Source organism: Petaurus breviceps, unplaced genomic scaffold, assembly GCF_028583685.1.
Source record: "Petaurus breviceps papuanus isolate PSGF00001 unplaced genomic scaffold, PetGlider_PUasm1.0 173, whole genome shotgun sequence".
Lineage (NCBI taxonomy): Eukaryota > Metazoa > Chordata > Mammalia > Diprotodontia > Petauridae > Petaurus > Petaurus breviceps.
Genome location: NW_027185759.1, coordinates 19,941,939 through 19,960,381, shown reverse-complemented (window position 1 = coordinate 19,960,381; position 18,443 = coordinate 19,941,939). Strand labels below are relative to the sequence as shown.

Genomic DNA, 18,443 nt, shown 5'->3' with positions numbered 1-18,443 from the left:
GTTGAGAGGTAGAATGTAGAATGGAATGAGGAAGATCTAGGTTCAAGTCACAAGATCATAGATAACTTTATGGCTATTAGGGCCCCAGCTAACTCTCAAAGCTTATCCATTACAGGTGAATTTCTGACCTGCATTGATGGAGGGGGTTTTCACAAAGGGAGGTCCCTACATCTTTGAAATCACAAGCCCAAATCCCACAAAAAGAAAATATCCTCTTATGATATCCTATAATCTCAAAGCATAGGACACCATAAACTCCATATCATCAAAAGTTTATTCATATAAGAACAAAATTCACAAAAGAGTGTCTCAAATTAATTAGATAATAAATAATTGAATAAATATAAATAAATATAAGTTGCTTTTCAATATGCTTCCACAACAACTAAAAAAGGCATAAATAAACATTTCTGAATAAATATTTCTGAATAAATATTTCTGAATACATTCAAGTGTTCCATTTTTCAGACAACATTTAGGTACAGAAATAGCTTATAAATACTTTTTTCCCCTATCAAAGTAAGAGAAAGAGGAAGATGTTTAGTCAGAACATTCATAGTCATTGGTAATTTTGGTCAAGAAAAACAAGATGATCCCATCCATTGTAAACTTGGTGAAGTACATTGATCAAATGAATGGTTCATTTTGAGAAAGACCATGTCCTTTATGGACCATGCTATGGGAATGTAAACAAAGGCAATATAAATAGAATAACTTAAGCAAGATGAAATAGAACCCAGCCAACCCCACCCCTTCCATAGTTCCCCAATCGACTCCCAATAAAAATTGCTATTGGTCAATATGTCATGGAAATTCCAAAGGAATGTATGGATCATGGATCTATGCTTTGCTTTATCCCAAAGACCTTTGGGTGATGAGCTCTTTATGAAGAAGCAGTCAGGTAGTTCATCATTCTATTGATGGTCACAGCCCGGATTCTAAAAGCATGAAGGAGGATGCAGAGCTTGACTTTAGTCTTGTAAAAGTCAGGTATTTTGGGCGAAGAGTCCAGTGGCACATTTTCACTGTTGAAATTCAGGGCCTAAGACAGTAAGGATAGAGCATGATATAGAACATGTTCTGAAATGAAAACAAGTCTATCAGGAGAAATGGGAAAAGTCAGTGCTCAGTTCAGATTCTCTAGCCTATCACAGATCTGGAACTGGACAGACCTAAGAGACCATCTGGTCTAACTCTTCTCATTTTATATATATATTTTATGTATAAAGTCAAGAAAAAAGAATTGACTTGCTCAAGGTCATACCCATAGGAAATGGCAGAGTCAAACTTTCAACCCAGGCCCCCTGACTTCTCAGCCACTGCCTTTTGCCTCATACTATTCTACCTCCTCATTGATTTCCCAGATCCCAAGCCTAGTCCTCCAAATGACCCCCAATTAGATGGCCAGGCTAAAGAGAAGACAATACCCAGGGACAAGGACCATTAGAGAACTTTGAAAAGTCTCTAGAAGTCCATTTGGAAACTGTCACTTGGGAGTTGGGTTCTGCAAAGGAGCAGTCCAACGAAGATGGCGTCCCCTGCAATTCTTCATTCTTTCTGTATGTTACGTTACAATTTGTGCTCACTTCGGGTTGGGATAGATTCATGCAATTGACCAGAACTGTGTATCTTAGGTGATTTCCCATTCAGTCCTTCCCCAGGGTTGGCTCTTTCTCCCATTTGAAATGGATTTGTAGATACCTTGTATTTCCCGAAGTCAAGTCAAAAAAAGAATTTATTAAGTGCCTCCTATGTGCCAGGATACAGAGAAAGGTAATCCTCCTCTTGAAGCTCAAACTCCAATGGGAGGAGACCATATGCCAGCAAACAGGCTACATACAAGATGTAGAGAGGGTAGGTGGAAGGTAGTTTGAGAGGGGATGGCATTAGGAGGCGAGAGAGTTGGACTACATGGTGTATCTCTTCCCAGTGGGCTGCAGGCTCTTTGAGGGCAGGGACTTTTGGTTTTGTCTTTGTATTCCCAGTGCCGAGCACACAGTAAGCACTCAATAAATGCTGGGTCACAGGTTGAGTGACTTGTCCAGGGTCAATAGCACATAGAAGGTACTTAAGAAATGCTGAGTCACAGGCTGAGTGACTTGCCTGTGGCAGCACAGGCTGTTTCAGAGGAGAGATTCTAACCCAGCTCCTCTAATTCCACAGCCAATTTGCTTTCCTTTGTGCCACACTGCCATCTTAATCTGTTTACAAGTTGTACTACCTCCTACACCACTAGGTGGCACCATAGCACACAGAGTGCCCAGCCTGGAGTCAGGAAGACTATTTCCTGAGTTCAAATCTGACCTCAGACATTTATTTATTGTGTGAGCCTGGGCAAGTCACTAAACCCTGTTTGCCTCAGTTTCTTTATCTGTAAAATGAGAGGGAGAAGGAAATGACAAACCACTGCAGTATCTTTGTCTAGAAAACCTGAAATGGGATCATGAAGAGTTGGACATGACTGAAAATAACTGAATTCCTTCCCCTCTCTCATCCCAATGAACTATAAGGTCTTTTGCTATTGTGTCCTGGCTACCTAGCATAGTGCCTTGCACAGGTAGGTGCTTAATAAATGCTTGCTACATTGGATTGAAAAAACACCAAGGTAGCATTGTGTATATAGAGTGCTGGACTTAGAGTCAGGAAGACTGAGTTCAAATCTGCCCTCAGACACTTACTAGCTGTGTGACCCTGGGCAAGTCACTTAACCCCGTTTGCCTCAGTTTTCATAAAGATAAAATGAACTGGAGAAGGAAATGGCAGACCACTCCAGTATCTTTGCCAAGAGAACCTCAAATGGGGCTATGAAGAATCTGACATGACCAAAAAACTGCTGAAGAGCGCTGGACTGAATTTTATGAAGACAGGGCATTTGAAGCACTTTCTTCCTGTCCACTACTATGCTGGGCACAGCTGGGTACCATTCAATAAATACTTGTGGGTGCTGATAAATCAAAGACCCCTGTTCTCTTGTTATGTGTGAGCTCTTGGACAGCAAGGGACTGTCTTTCATCTTTCTTTGTATCCCCAGAGCTTAGCATGATGCCTGGTACATAGTAGTCACTTAATATATACTTAATGAATTCTTTTTGACTGGATGACATATAATACAAGTAAATGAACATGAGCAATAATTTTTTTACCTGCATCATCTCATCAATAGAAGCCAACATATTTTGGTCCAGAGAAATCTGCCTTGTAGGGTCCTTTGCAAGAGTTTCCTTGATCACGTTAAACTCAGCCTTATAGATTTCCAGATCCTCATAGATGCTTTTAAGGCAACAGTTCTGCAGGGCATATTGTAAGGTTTAAGGAAACACAGAAATTCACCAAGCACTTAAACAAAAATCACAACAGGGGAGAGTTTCCTGTTTTACCTCAACACAAGGTGTCTTTCTGGAAACCAGGCAAGTTGTATTCTAGAATCAGAGAAGTCAGATGATAGTGATCAAATTTTGCCCCAATGGGTTAGAAATGAAATTCTTTTGAAGAGGAAAACAAGAGACAAATATAATTTCTACCTTGGTTAATTCTGAGGGTAAGCAGTCCCTCACTGTGTTGGTTTTGACTTCAGTGATATCTTCATGATCAATTTCTTCCAAAGAACAGGAGTACAATTCAAGTTTTTGTCTGGCCTGTAGAAATAAAGGCACCAGATAGATCAACCTCTCAGATACCCCAACCGGTGAATTTCATTGGCGCATTAGGGAAGCAGGTCATGGTGGACCAGTTTGGGACAAATATGGCTTCCCTACCTTCCATCCTCTCGTCCTGTTCAAAATTTTGTTCAGCCACAAGGAGACAGTATTTCATTTCAATCCTATGTACCTCCCTTTCCTCCCCCCCCCCCACTTTGGACATGTTTCAGTGACATGTTTTCCCTTATACAAACACCATAAATCATTTCAACAACTCTGATTAGTACCCATCCTTCTGTGATACTTGCTTGCCTCATATAATTTCCCCTCCAGACAAATCTTTTTTCAAGTGTAACTTTCAAAGAAGGAAACAATGAGTTTGCTTTAAATTTTTTTGACCTACAATTTCAAGAGTTTTATATCAAAGAGGTGGGAATCAACTTCCTCTTCCAAGATACACTGTTTCTTGCTCCTTGCAACACAGGTAGCCATGAGTAACATTGGCACTTTGCTCCAGTGAGTTTAACAAGGTGAATGCTATGACCGACCAGAGCCCTTTCAACACAATTACTGTTACTTGGCGCGAAGCAACAATTCTTTTATTTAGAACACATTTTCTTCTAAAATGGAAACAAAACAACTTGTTGTGATTGGATTTTGAGAAAACCAAAGCAACATATCATATATTTAATCAAAACTTCCCCCCCCCCCCCCCCCCCCATTTGAAACCTATTTTTCAGGCTGGTTACCATCACCGATAGGCAGCTATGTGGCACAAAGGTTAAAACACTGGGTCTGGGGTCAGGAAGACCTGAGTTCAAATCCAGCCTCAGATACTTCCTAGCTATGTGATCCTGGGCAAGCCACTTGACCTGTTTGCCTTAGTTTCCCCATCCATAAAATAAGAATAATGATAGCATCTACCTCTCACAGTAGTTGTGAAGATCAAATGAGATAACAATCGTAAAGGTCTTGGCACATAACTGCTATATAAATAATATTAGCTGCTATTATTATTTTTAATCAAGATTGGATTCAGTGACAGCTTCACTTGGTGGCACACTAGGAAATGTGAAAAGAAAAAGCCTGGGTCGAAAGGGGCCTTGTGGAATGGAAGTGAGATGGAAAGGTATTTATATAATAAGCAGCAAGAAAATACCCAAGGATAGTTTTAATACAGTGTCTGGGACACATATGGAAATGTCACTTCTTCTGCAACATGGCCTAGCTTGAACACTTCCAGGAAGATATTGCTTGTTTTTGTATTTTAAAATGAGAAATCCAGATGTTACCAGGAGCAGGAAATAACGTAGGGAGTTTGTGTATTGGGGTGGGAGGCAGGGGCGGTCTCTGACTTAATTGTATGGAAATTCCCTTCATAGCTTCAAGGCTACATCGAAAGTTGGAGAGTCTCTAAGTCCCTCTTTAGAGAGTTGCCAGGTCTCTAAGGTTTGAGCCTTGATCTTCTTTCCTTCAAGGGGCCCCTCCATTCACTACATCCTGATGCTTTTCAGATATGTCTGAACTTGGGGAAAACACAATCCACTTTATTTGTGAGATCTCCCAGTTCAAAGCTCTAAGGTGTAAGTGCTATCAGCAGGGGAAGAACCTTGTCAAGGTAGCAGGGTGAAAGAGAATTTCTGACCTGAATTAGCTATCCATGTTGTCATTGGCCACAAGACATCGCAAACACCCCAGTCACTATAACTGCCACTTCTATGATGACAATACAAATTCAGTAGCACCCTCCTCTTGGTCAGTTTCAGGGCAATTCTTAAGCAAGCAATTGATGGATGAGTGCTATTCACTAATCTCTCTAATGATAGTAGTTAACCACTCTTTTAAGAGTGGGACCACTGCCTGCTGATAGCCCCATGCAGCTTTCAAGACCCACAGATTTGAAAGACTTAAGAACTCTGATCAGAGCCAAGACCAGCTACAATTCCAGAAGACCAATTAGGAAGCAAGCTACCCACATCTTAGCAGAGAGATAATGTACTTAGGGAACAGAATGAGGCGTTTCTGGACATTTTTTGGAAATGGCCAATGTGGGAGTGTTTTGCTTAACTATGCATATTATTACAAAGTTTTGGTTTTCCCTTTTTTTCCCCAGTGGGGGCAGGGAAGAAGAGAAAAGAAATGTTTTTTAGATGAAAAAAAATTAAAACTTTAAAAATTACTTTGGCCCATTTAGACATTGACCAGTAAAGAGAGGCACATTTAAAAGCTACAAGATCCCAAAATATCATAGATGAAAAGACACTTTGCTTTACCTTTTGAAGAGTATTGCTTACAGCCTCCAACAGGTTCTTGGAGCCTTGGAGACACTGGTGCATGCTGGGTTCAGCCTTGGTCACAGGAAGGTTCCTGGCCCAGCTGACTTGGACGAGGCCAGTAATTGTGGCAATGAGGAAGATATCTGAAAGAAAGGGTGTTCATCTCAAGCAGTCCTTCGCTCCTATTTAGGATGTACTAGGCATTTGGATCAGCAGTACATCTTTCCTTCTCTTGGGTCCAGAACTTTCTCTTGCCTTATGTAGGCTTCTTTCTTTTCATCATCACCCCCTCCCCCAAGCCCAGCAGTTGGGGAAGATCTATGCCCTGGCTCCCCTCACCTACTTTTCCACTTCTCTCCCAGCCCAGCCTGCCCAACCATCAGATCACCTCTCATAGGAGATGAGCCCTGCCTCCTTTTTAGCCCATCTTCCCTTCCCTCTCTACTCTCTCCCCTAGCCCTATCCTATTCTTCAAATCTCTTTTCTCCAAAAAGAGAGAAAGATTCTTTGTTATATGCTTCCCCTGTTGGAGGGTAGCATTCCTGAAACCAAGTGGCAAGCCAAGAATGTGAATGAGGCCACTTCATTGCTGTCTGTCTTTTTTTGTCCTTGGGCTCTCCACCTAAAGGATTTCAATTTGCAAGGTTCTCATCTAGTTACAGGAGACATTCAGTCCTAGGCTGGGAAAGGTTCTTCTTCTTCTTCTTTTTTTTTTTTTTTTGGCTTTTTGGAGGGGAAAGGCAGGGCAATTGGGGTTAAGTGACTTGCCCAAGGTCACACAGCTAGTAAGTGTTAAGTGTCTGACGGCGGATTTGAACTCAGGTCCTCTTGCCTCCAGGGCCCGTGCTCTATTCACTTCGCTATCTAGCCGCCCCTGGGAAAGGTTCTTAAATGTCATCAAATCCAACCTTCTCATTTTCCACAAGAGGAAACTAAAGCCTGGGGGCGGTTAAACAAACCCATATAGGTAGATAGGAGCTGAGTGTAGATTTGAACTCATAGAGTCAGATTCCAGATCTATCAATCTTTCTCTTTATCAAAAGATCACAGATAAAGAGCTCATTAAATCCAATTCCCTCATTTTTCAGCTCGATAAACTGAGGCCCAGAGACACCAAGCGACTTGCCCAAGTTAGGCAGCAGAGTTCGGAATTGAATCCACGTTGTCTCATTCATGGTTCAGCATTTTTACTACCATACCATTCATCAATCCCCTTCCCGCTCTCCTTTAACAGATAAGGACAGTGATCACCCAAACAGGTACCCAAGGTCACATAGGTACTAAATTGTGACATTCGAAATCAGGTCTTCCCTATTCTAGCTCCAGTGTGGCCCATTCAGCATCTTGCTTCTGCCCAAAGACTGGAGTCTCTCTCCCAAATCTCCTCCCCCATCTCCTCCACGCTGGCCCTCTCTGCCCCCTTTGTCGGCCTCCTATCCATAGGCTGGGGCCGGTAGGTTGCAGGGCGGGGCGAGGGGGCGCTGGTCCAGTGGTTACTCACATTGGAGGCTAGCGTCGCGGCTTGGGCCCATGACGGGAGTGCAGCGGTGACTGGCGAGGCTGGGCTGGGAGCTGCAGTGCAGGTGGGAGCTGGGTGGAAGGTGAACAGGGGGCGTCCCCTTTTATAGCGACCGTTGGGACTTTCCTGGGTCCCCTGGGGCCTCGGACTCTTCTCGCCCCCTCCCCCTTCTTTCTTTCTTTCTGTCTGTCTCTCTCAAACTCCGTCTTTCTCTACATCAGCCTCTCGGTCTCACGCAGAGCCGGCGGAGCCGTGCTCTCTTTCGGATTAAGTCCCCGGGCCGCCCATCCCACTCATCCCGAGACCCAGCTCTGCTCGGGTCACCCATCCCCGCCCCGCCCCGCCCCGCCCCGCCCCTCGGATCCCGTCCCAAAGGCAGCCCGGGATCCACCGCTGCCGCCCCCGGGCAAAACCGAAAGCGCATCCCAAGGGTGGGGGTGGGGATACCTGGCACAGGCGGACACCGGGAAGCCGAGCCCAGAAAGGGCAAGGCCCTTGCTAAAGGACGCACAGGTATTAGGGTCAAGAGCCGCCAGGGCTGGAATCCTGGTTTCCTGTCCAGCGCCCAGCAATCTAAAGGGTTGCAAGCATTAGCAGGTCCTGGGGCTAGGAGATCCGGGTACGGATTTCTTACTACCTGTGTGCCTTTAGCCTCAGTTTCGAGAGAGTTGGTGCCCTCTGAGGCCCTTTAAATCTATGATTTAATCTATGCGAATCTCTAATTGTATTTCATTAGGTTCTTAAGGGGGAGGGAGTGTCAATGAACTTTTAAAAAATCTAATATTTTGATAACTGTATTTCAATGTAATTGGTTACCTCTGTAATCCTATGTATTTTATGCATTTAAAAACATTTTTCTGAGAAAGCATTCTGAGCAAGGCAGCATCAAAATGCCAAAGGGGGGCCATGGCACGGTTAACAGCACGTTTTACTCATTAGAAGAACATTTTTTTTTTTTGCCAGTTCTAGATCATTGATCTTGTGACCTCACTACGTGCAAGGGGAAGGTGGCAGTCAGAACAGTCAATATGTTGTCACAGAAGAATTAGGGACTGGCTTGGTGATTTCCCAGTGTTAACGTGTTTATACTGTAGAACAAAGATCCAAAAAGATCTCCCACAGGCTTTTGGGAGGAAATTCAGTAGGCATAAATGTAAAGATTGAGGCTTAGGTTCAAAAATATCAGTCACAAAAATCCGAAAAGGGGGGAGGCATTTGTCTGATACAACAATAAGAACAGCTGGGAGGTTCAATGTGAATCATTGATGTAAATGTGCTGTTCAGCCGTGACTCTTCGTGACCCCATTTGGAGTTTTCTTGGCAAAGATCCTGGAACGGAAACAGAGGTAAACAAGATTAAGCTGGCTTGCCCAGGGTCACAGGTAATAAGTGTCTGGGGTCACATTTGAACTCAGGCACATGAGTCTTCCTGACTCCAGGCCCGTACTCTGTGTACTATGGCGCCACCTAGCCACCCCATTGGTGTAATGCAAGAGTCAAAACAAAGCGATCTTGTGTTGCATGAGAGTCCAGGGTTAAGGAGGGGCTGGAACTGTGACATCATTGGGATAGGGAACTCCTGGATGAGGAAATCCCCTTCCTCAATGCAGGTCTGCCCCTGAGTAGCAGGAGAGGCCAGGAGTCCAGAGATAAGGAAATGATGGTCCCCTAGCACTCTGCCCAGGGCAGAGCACACCTGCAGTATAGCGCTCTTTTCTGGCCGCTGAAGCGTAAAGCGATGAACATGGTGCATGGTGTGCCTTCTGTGTCTCTCTGTCATGAACCAGAGATTCGATTTGTTGTGTTTGAGTCGAGGCTTGATGCAGGAACGACTTCCTACCGAGCTGAGTTGTCTTGGGAGGTGGAGGGCTTGCCCTGACTGGAGCAGATACTGAAGGACCTCTCACTGGGACTTTCTTTGGGGTGATGGGTTGGACTGAATGGACGCTGACATTCCTTCCAACTCGGACTCCCTGGGAACTCTTCAAAATTTGCAGAGCCACTTAGAATGTACTATATCATTTGAGTCTGGCTCCAAGCTGGGGAGATAGGCGCTGACTGGTGTAATTATCCCAATTGGTGAGCTGTAGAATATGAACCACCTGGTGAGGTTAGCTGTTTGGGGAGCTCACCTGCCAGTGGTCATGGAGGTAACTTGTGTCAAAGGCAGGATGGAACAGGGGCTTTCCAGCTCCCCCGATATCACCCCCTCTACTATTCTAGATGATCTATCCTGTTCTCTGTGTGCTTACAGTCTAATGGAGGGAAGGGCAAGTGTGTATAATAATACATAGGATAAATATAAAAATTAAATACATATTTATTTGTATACGCATGCATGCATACATATATATATATATATATAAATAGAGAGGGGGTCAGGTTACAAAGGACAAAATGCAGCTAAAATGAGGTGATGGGGTCCTGGTTTAGAGTAAAAGGATTATTTAGGCTGTTATTTCCTGAAACTTTAGGCAAATACCTGGACTGGTATAGTGACAAGATACCTGCTTTTCCTCAAGTGTAAAATGAAGAGGTTGGATGAATTCTAAGATCCCTTGGGAAGTTCTTAGTCTATGATCCTGGGTTCCTATGTCATGGTAGAATAAGAGGGCCTGTGATCTCATTGGTATAGGAAACTCCCAGATGAGGAAAGTCCCTCCACCAATTGGGGTTGACATCCTTTTTGCCACTTGTAGTCTTGGAGTGCTTAGAATACTCAGTGCCTAGAGCACAGAGAAGTTATGTTCCTTACTTATTTAGGGTCATACAGCAAGTATGGGTCAGAGGGTACCTCTCTATCGATGGCACCATGTCACTTTGGGGCACAATGAACTGTACCCAGTTCAAACAAAATTTTAAAACATACACACACACACATTGACTGAGTGTCTTCTATGTACAAAGCAATATACAAGGCACTCAGCAGCCTATAGAAGGCAAGGATCCTTGCCCTCAGTAGGGAAGGGAAGGGATTAGGCATTTAGATAGTGACCTCTGTGTCCCCAGAGATGATGAAAAGCTGAGGAAATGCCTTTCCCTCCCTTATTTGTGGAGGTGGGAGCCTATGGTTGGGGAACATTGTACACACTGTCAGACTTGATTAGGTATCAGTTAGCTTTTCTGAACTTTTTTTTTTCCATCTTTATTATTCTTTGTTACCAGAGGTGGCTCACTGTATGGGGGGAGAGGAGAAATCTATTCATACTTGAAGATGTTAAAACAAGGTGTCAGCACAAATTAAATTGAAATCCCCAAAGACAAGGCATGGTGAATCCCACTGTTGTGGATGGTCCTGTCGGAGGGAGTCACCAAGAAGCCTACCAAGAGCTGGTATTTAGGAAGTGGGTTTTTTTCTGCCTTGGTATCTCTCTGCTTATCCAGAAATCTGGGTGGGATCCAGTGCTGGCTTGGTCAGCCCACGTGGATATTCCACCCATCTCTACTTTCATGCATTGATTTCATTTTCCTTGGGCTGGTTGTGTGTTACCACTCTTGGACCATTCTCTTTCCTTTTGGCAGAGGTCTGCCTAACTCCCCTAGAAGAGAACCTAGCCTCTTTTTAACTGCCCTCCTCCCCCCAATCTTGAAGCTAGCTACCATGTCCTTGCCCCCATATTGGTTCTTTTCTATGCTAAATGTTCCCAATTCTTTCAAGCATTCCACAAATAGACCTCAAGGCCCCTTACTGTACTGGTTTTCTTTTGGATGATAACATGTCAGTGTTCCTCCTAAAGAACAACACCAGAACAAAATACAGTGCTCAAGAAATGTGGTGGTACTATCACCCCCATTGTGCATATGTGCAGTCTCTGATTGTGCTAGTGAGTTTTAGAAAGCTATTATATAACATCATTGTCTCATCTTGAGCTTGAAATCCACTTAGACATCCAGATCTTTTACATAGCAGCACTTGTCTAGCTATTTCCCCAAATGCTATCTTGTTTTGTGAGATGTTTTTGAAACCCAAGTCCATGTATCTCCACTAAACATCATTTTATCAGAACAATGTTCTAGCCTGTGGAGATCTTTTTGGATTCTGAGTCTGTTATCCAAGCATCAGCTAATTTAATAGGTTGTGATCATCTCCAATGACACGTACAATTAAAGGAAGGAAAGAAGAAAGACCAGAGATACAACAATGATTTTCTGTTTTAAGTTGGCAGATATTGTTGGAAGTTGATTGTTTCAAAGCCCCATTTTTCTGTACACTAAAAATTTTCCCTCCTTTTAAATGAATATGACCTCATCTTTTGGAATGTAAATTTAAAAAATCCTCATCAAATTGTAATGCACTTTAAAGGTTATAAACATAGAGGGGCAAAAACTATATGGAGGTCAAGTTTGGTTTCAAAAATTCAGCTTGTGTTAGTTACAAAATTTTGAAAGCGTGTCTGAAGTTTTGCTTCTTAATCATCGATGATCCTTATGCAGTACTTAAGACAAAATGTGAGTTTTAAGTCCACTTCTGTTACCAAAAAGCCATTTGACCAAGGTGGGGGTGGGTGCCAAGTCACATCTCCTCTGGGTCACATCCTCCTCTTATTTAGAACTCTAGAATGGAAGTGGTCTTTAACTTCAGAATTTGGAGATTACATGCAGTCATGTAAATAGGCTCATGAATATGAGTGACACTGGAATTTGTAAATTCTAAAATAAAACCTGAAACAGTAAAAATAAAAAAAGAATAGAAAGTGTCAAATTACCTAGTATGGGAGCTTCACTGCGACCAGGAGGAACTGAAGCCCAGAGAAGCAATAGGCTGGAATAAAAGGTCCTGAGTCTAGTTCTCTGGTCTCTGACACTTTACTAAATGACAGCAGGTCAGTTACATTCCTGCTTTTTAACAATGTCAAGGTGCCCTTTTCTTTAGAGATGTGTAATTAGAGAATTTGAAAATAGTCTTGTGAGGATATGATTTAAGGAAGGAAAAAGCAACCTTTCATGTGTAGGTTAGCCCCAGTTCTCAGTGGGAGCCTTCTCCAAGCCAATATTGTTACTGCCAATGATGACCAGAAAAGAAGCTTTTACTAAATCTAACCCATTGAGAGTGGCACCTGCCGGTTGAAAAGGCAAAGACTGTATTGAAGACCTGGCATCAGCCATTGGTAAACTGATGACCATTTCCAAGATCAGTGATAACTGATTATCCTACTTTGGTGTCCAAAATTAAGTGAACCTTAGAACAGATGACAAAAGCAATTTATTTTGACTGCTATTCAGCATATCCTGAGCTAAATTCACTTTATCCAATTTTCTTCCTCTCTTCTTTTCTGTCTTCCTCTCCTTATTTCTTTTCTCTTTCTTCTCTTTCTATGGCAGTTTGTCTATTTCTTCCCCTCTCCCCACCTTAATCTCAGCTACCTTTTTCTTTCCTTCTTCTCTCTCTTTTTCTCCTCTATTTCTTATTTTCTCACCCGTTTCTCTGATTAGCTGGCCCCAATTTGAAAGCAGAGTATATTTAAAATTATTTGTTGTATTTTGAATAAAATTTGTTTGATATTTGGATTTTAAAATCAAGTTTTATTCTCTCTCTGTGTCTCTCTCCCTCTCCACACACACACACACACACACACACACCCATGCATAATTAACGTATACACATCTAACTTTAATCAATCTCTCTCAAAAAATTCTAATGAAATTAAGTTGCTTTGAACTTAAACTGTAGAAGGCCAAAAAAATGTAAAAGTGGTTTGAGGAGGACAATGAAGATGAAGGTGCCGGTGGTAAAATGGTAATTTCTTTGTGCGTATATATGTGTAAGAGTTCATATCCAGAGTTTTTTATTTCCACATTTGAGCTACTCTGACAAAGGATATTGGCTATGGACAAATATGGTTAATTATTAACTTTTTCATGAAATTTTTCAGTGTTCATTAACAAGATGTCATCATTTATATTGAACACGCACACACATATCCCTGTATTGCTTTCCTTCCTTATTTAATTGGTTGGAGAGGTTTATTTCATACTGGATTATTTTTCCAGAGAAATTATCTTTGTTTTCTTTAGACAATATTATCTTCAGTGACCAAAGACCAAACAAAGAAAACATTATTTTTCTTTAAATTTCTTTAATCATAGCCTCTAAAAAATATTACCTTTATTTCTAAATATCTCCCTCCTCTCTCTTCCCAGTGAGCCATTCTTTGTAACATAAAATAAAAAGACATCTTTTTAGAAGTTCAGCAAAACCAACCTATGTATCAACCACAGTTGCAATATATGAAAGATTACAAGCCTGTAGTCACTCTCTTGGGCAAGGAAGCTTCTAAACTCTTCTCCAAGGCTGAGATTGGTCATTCTAATTTACAAAATGTTCAGTTTTCTCTTCCTTTTTTTTGCTTTGTTCTTTCGCTTTGTATTTGGTCATTATGTATCTTGTTTTCCTGGTTTTGTTTCCTTCATTCTGCCTCTGATCATGTAAGTTTTTCCATGCTTCTCTGAATTCTTCACATTTGTGGCTTCTTACGGTACAGTGCTATTTCATGACATTTACTTACCACAAGGAAGCACGTGTTTTCAAAGCTCTGGGACTGCATATTGGTTCTTTGTCAAGAATAATGAGAATCACCTTTAAGTTACTTCCCCTTCTTTCCAGCCATCCTGCCATCTGAGGTGGCAGAACAGAAAAAGGAAAGAGCCTTGTGGTTCAGAAGGACTTTTTATTTTTATCCACTCCAGAGGAGGACAGTGTTTATTTCTCTGGGTACATTTTTCTCTCCTTATAGAATGTAAAGATAAAATGAGGGCAGGTTCTATTTCATCCTTATCTTCACTTCCTTATCTTACCACAAAGCATGGCATAAAGGAGACATATAAATAATAAATGAATGAATGAATGAGTAAATAAATAAATAAACATCTCGATTGATTAGTTGGTTATTCAATCCTGGTTTAGGTTAATTGCTTCTATTCAAGGAGACTGCCTTGAAGATATTTCAAAATGTGTAGGGAAGTAGACATTCAGATTGCCTAACCTCAAAGTTGGGAGGGACCTCAGAGGTCATCTAGTCATATCTGTGCCTAAGCTACGATCCTGAAGGACAAATGACCTTGTATCCTGTGCTTGAAAACCCATGGTAGGGGGAAACTTCTGAGGCAGCCTGTTACACTTTTGACAACTCTACTATTAAGAAGCTTTTCCTGACCCATGGCTAAATTTGCTTTTTTTTTTTTTTTGCAACTTTTAGATGGTAGTTTATGATCTACCTCAGACACATTTCCTTACATAATTTGTGGTTATTCTTAGTAAGTTCAGCCTGATGACCAAAGTAAATGCCTCTGTCCCAAAGATGCAGTTTAGAGACCAAACTTCTTTAGATAAAGTAGCTTTTGCTCGATGCATCTCCCTAGAAAAACGTTCCTTTTGCTGACTAATCATCATTTTGTGAAGAATAGCTTTGCTCTCTCTGGAAAATATAGAAATGAGTCATTGTGGTTAGGGAATACCCTACATACTCATTGCTCTAGTTAAAACCTTAGTTAATTTTAAGCTGATTAGAGGAGTACAAAGCAAACAAGATGCTTGGTTTTCTGTTTCTGGTTCATAGGAGATAATATTTCATGTTTGGCCAGAAATTCCCTACGTACCCAGAAATTATCAATAGATTGTAATAACCAATACTCCTGGCTTTATTCCAAGACCAATTCTTTTTTTTAAGCATTTAAATAAAAATTTTGAAGATCACAGCTGCAAATTTGCAACATTTCTGTTATTTTGTACATAAATTAGAATATAGTGAATATATTTCCATCCAGTCATTTATTCTGCTAAACACTTAAAATAATTGTAACAAGGGGTGGCTAGGTGGCATAGTGAGTGAAGTGCTGGCCCCAGAGTCAGGAGGACTGGAGTTCGGTTCTGGCCTCAGACACTTAACACCCACACTAGCCGTGTGACCTTGGGCAAGTTACTTAACCCCAATTGCCCTCCAAAAGGCAAAAAAAAAATTGTAACAAAATAATAGGTAAGTTAAGGATGGATAATTTAAAAAAGTCTAGATCCATTGACCCATCATTAACTGAGTCACTCAATAAAAGATGAGTTTGCTTCATTTATCTGAATTTTTTCATTAATACATGTAATTTCATTGGTCTAAGAAGCTCCCATTGTGTAAATTTACTTTACCCAGATAGACCTCCAGCTGCTCTGGAACTCAGAGTCTTTGAGATATGGCTAGGGTGCTGAGAAGTTGTCAGCCAAAAAGCATTTATTAGTCATCATGTACTAAGCAATGGGAATATGGAGAAAGGCAAAAACAGAAGCCCTGACTTCACATTCTAAAAGCGGAGGCACCATACAACCATAATGGTAAATACATCTATCTATGTATACATATATAACTGTCTATGTAGATGTATGTGTGTATATATATACACATATACCTATACACAGACACAGACACATATCTACATACATACATATATAGTTATAGTTTATATATACATGTGCACACACACATATATGGAGAGAGACAGAGATAGAGACAGAGACAGAGAGAGAGAGAGACAGAGACAGAGAGAGAGAGACAGAGAGAGACAGAGACAGAGATGGAGAGAGATTGGGTCTGGTAAAGGTCTCTTGAAGAAAGTAGGATTGGAACTGAGTCTGAGTCTTGAAGGTAGCAGGGAAGTCATTTAGTGGAGGTGAGGAAGCTGAACCTTCCAGTCATGGGAGGTTAGCCGGTGAAAAGGCTCAGAAATAGGGTGTTGGAGGAGAGCTACAGCAAGAAGGACAGTGTTTCTGGATCATACCTTAAGTGAAAGGGAGTAAGACGCAGGAAAACTGGGAAGAGAGGAAGGAGCAGGTTGGGAATTGAGAAAGACTTTAAAAGTCAAACAGAGGATTTCATATTTGGTCATGGAGGTAACAGGGAACCAATGGGGTTTTCTGAGTTGGCAGAGGGGAAAGTGGGGGGTGTGGGGAGTATGACCTGCTCAGATCCATACTTTAGAAAATCACTTTAGAGGGATTTGAGGCAAGGAAACCAACCAAAAGGCTGTCATAATAATCCATGCAAAAGCTGTCTCTATGTGGTGGCTGAGTAAGGAGAGAGAAGGGATGTACAGCAAACATGGTGTAAAGGTGGAGATGACAGAACTTATCAACAGGTTGGATATAGGGAGTGAGTGAGAGAGGGGAGTCAAGGGCTATGTTAAGGTTGCAAGCCTGGGTGATTGGGAGGTTGCTGATGGCTTTGCCAGTAATAAGGAAGCTGGGAAGAGGGAAGATGAGAAATCCAACTGCTCAATAAATCTAACAGATATGAAGAAACAGGGCTGCTCAGGAGGGAGAGAACCATCGGAGAGACAGACCACAATGTCTCTTCCTTTTCTCTCTCCTCCCCTTGCCACCTCTCCCACATATTTCTATTCAGGTGAAATCAGGCTAAAATGAAGCTCAGGAGGCCTTGAGAGAGGTCTTGCAGGCTGTAACTTGAGGAGAAAAGGGTAATAGGGTGGGAAGTTGCTTTTTGCTGTGGATGGTGCTGGCCATGGTGGCTTCGAGGCCCCAGGTTCCCCACTCCTGTAGGGCTGAGTTTTTTTGCTTTTGTATTTCCAGTCTAGTTTTAATCTTAGCTGTTGAGCCATTGCTAGCCTCCTTTCTACCTGACTCATTCACTGCTTGTTGGCCAGGAACATGGAACCTCATCTCTCCAAAGTGTAGGATGTAGGCAGCCACTTCAACTCTCTGTATTTCACATATGTGTGCAACATATGTATATACATGCACAAATGATGGGTATATACTTGTGACACAATGTATATATTGCACACATGTGTTTTACATGTATTTAAATGTGTATGGATATAGATACCTGTGGGTGTATATATATCTTTCTTTTTTTCCCCTAAATTTATCTGATTCTCTGACGTGTCTATTTTTCTCTCTCCCATTCCCATTTCTTTTTTTCTTCCTTTACTGATTGTCATATAGTATAATATATGTATGTGTACTAAATTACTCTGAGGCTCAGAGGAGCCTTAAGAAAACCCTAGAAGAGACAAGGTAAGGAGATGGGTAAAACACGTGACTGCAATCTTGTTCTGACAGTGAAGGCTCATGTACTCAACTAGATAACACACACATGTATGCTATACAAGTATATACACACATACATGTGAATGGTGCAACATGGCAAAATAGAGTCATGGCCTTGGAATTATGAAGATCTGATCTGATCCTCATTAACCCTGGGACCCTGGGCAAGTCAGGTAATCTCACGAACTTGACTTTATCCTGGACTCCTCATTCACCCTCACACTACATACCCCAAACACTGCCAAGTCTGGCCATCTCCACCTTCATGATTCTTCACAGATCTTAGTCCTTCTCTCCACACCCACAGCTACCACTTTAATCTAGCCTCTTATCACTTCCTGCCTAGATTATGCATCAGCCTCCTCAATGATCTCCCTGCCTTAAGTCTCTCCCCACTCCAGTCCTGACACAAAAATGCATCATTTTCCTTACATGCAGAGCTATGTGACTCCTATACTTAACTCCCACTGGTCCTCTATTGCGTTTAGGATCAAATACACCCTCCTCAGGTTAGCTTTTAAAGTCCTTTACAACCTAGCCCCAATCTGTTTTATTTTCCACACACTCATGACTATATATAGATATATAAATCTATGTCTATCTTTATTTGTATTTATTCTCGATATATCTTTGTACTTGTTGTCTCTCCCTATTAGAATGTAAACTTCTTGTGAACAAGAGTTTTATTCTTTTTACTTGAATCTTCAGTCCTGGGCATTTAATAAAGACTTTGATTGATTGATGTAACTAACCTCCGAGTGCCTCAGGTAACCCCCTACGATACAATCTATTAAATCATAGAGGGTTTGCTTGGCAGAGGTGAACTCCTACAGGAATTTCCCAACACAGATTGGCAGAAACTTTAAATGCTGGGGAGTTGCCTCAGGCACATGGAGGTTAAATTGACTTTCCCCAGTTGTTCGGCTGGTAAATGTCAGATGGAGTGTTTAAACCCGCTGCCT

General features: G+C 41.7%; 1 protein-coding gene and 1 long non-coding RNA gene across 2 annotated transcripts in view; one reads left to right on the top strand and one right to left on the bottom strand.

Annotated features, from left to right (window-relative positions):
* Positions 1-256: 256 nt before the first annotated feature.
* On the bottom strand, positions 257-7,768 carry IL12A (interleukin 12A). The gene is made up of 6 exons (XM_069083485.1): positions 7,416-7,768; positions 5,912-6,057; positions 3,522-3,635; positions 3,378-3,419; positions 3,144-3,287; positions 257-1,042 (listed from the first exon to the last, which is right to left on the bottom strand). Exons 1-6 carry the CDS (start codon positions 7,444-7,446, stop codon positions 884-886), a joined length of 636 nt encoding a protein of 211 aa, XP_068939586.1. The 5' UTR covers positions 7,447-7,768; the 3' UTR covers positions 257-883.
* LOC138157733 (uncharacterized) overlaps positions 6,653-18,443 on the top strand; it is a 14,974-nt gene continuing 3,183 nt past the window's right edge. The window contains exon 1 of the long non-coding RNA XR_011167444.1: positions 6,653-7,497. This is a non-coding gene — a long non-coding RNA (uncharacterized lncRNA). The remainder of the gene's footprint in view (positions 7,498-18,443) is intronic.

Coding starts and splice junctions, on each gene's coding strand:
- IL12A (XM_069083485.1), bottom strand. CDS start 7,446: ATGGGCCCAAGCCGCGACGCTAGCCTCCAAT. Junction 3,636..5,911: donor TAAGCAATACTCTTCAAAAG/GTAAAGCAAAGT, acceptor TTATTTCTACAG/GCCAGACAAAAACTTGAATT. Junction 1,043..3,143: donor CTATTGATGAGATGATGCAG/GTAAAAAAATTA, acceptor TTACTGTCTTAG/GCCCTGAATTTCAACAGTGA.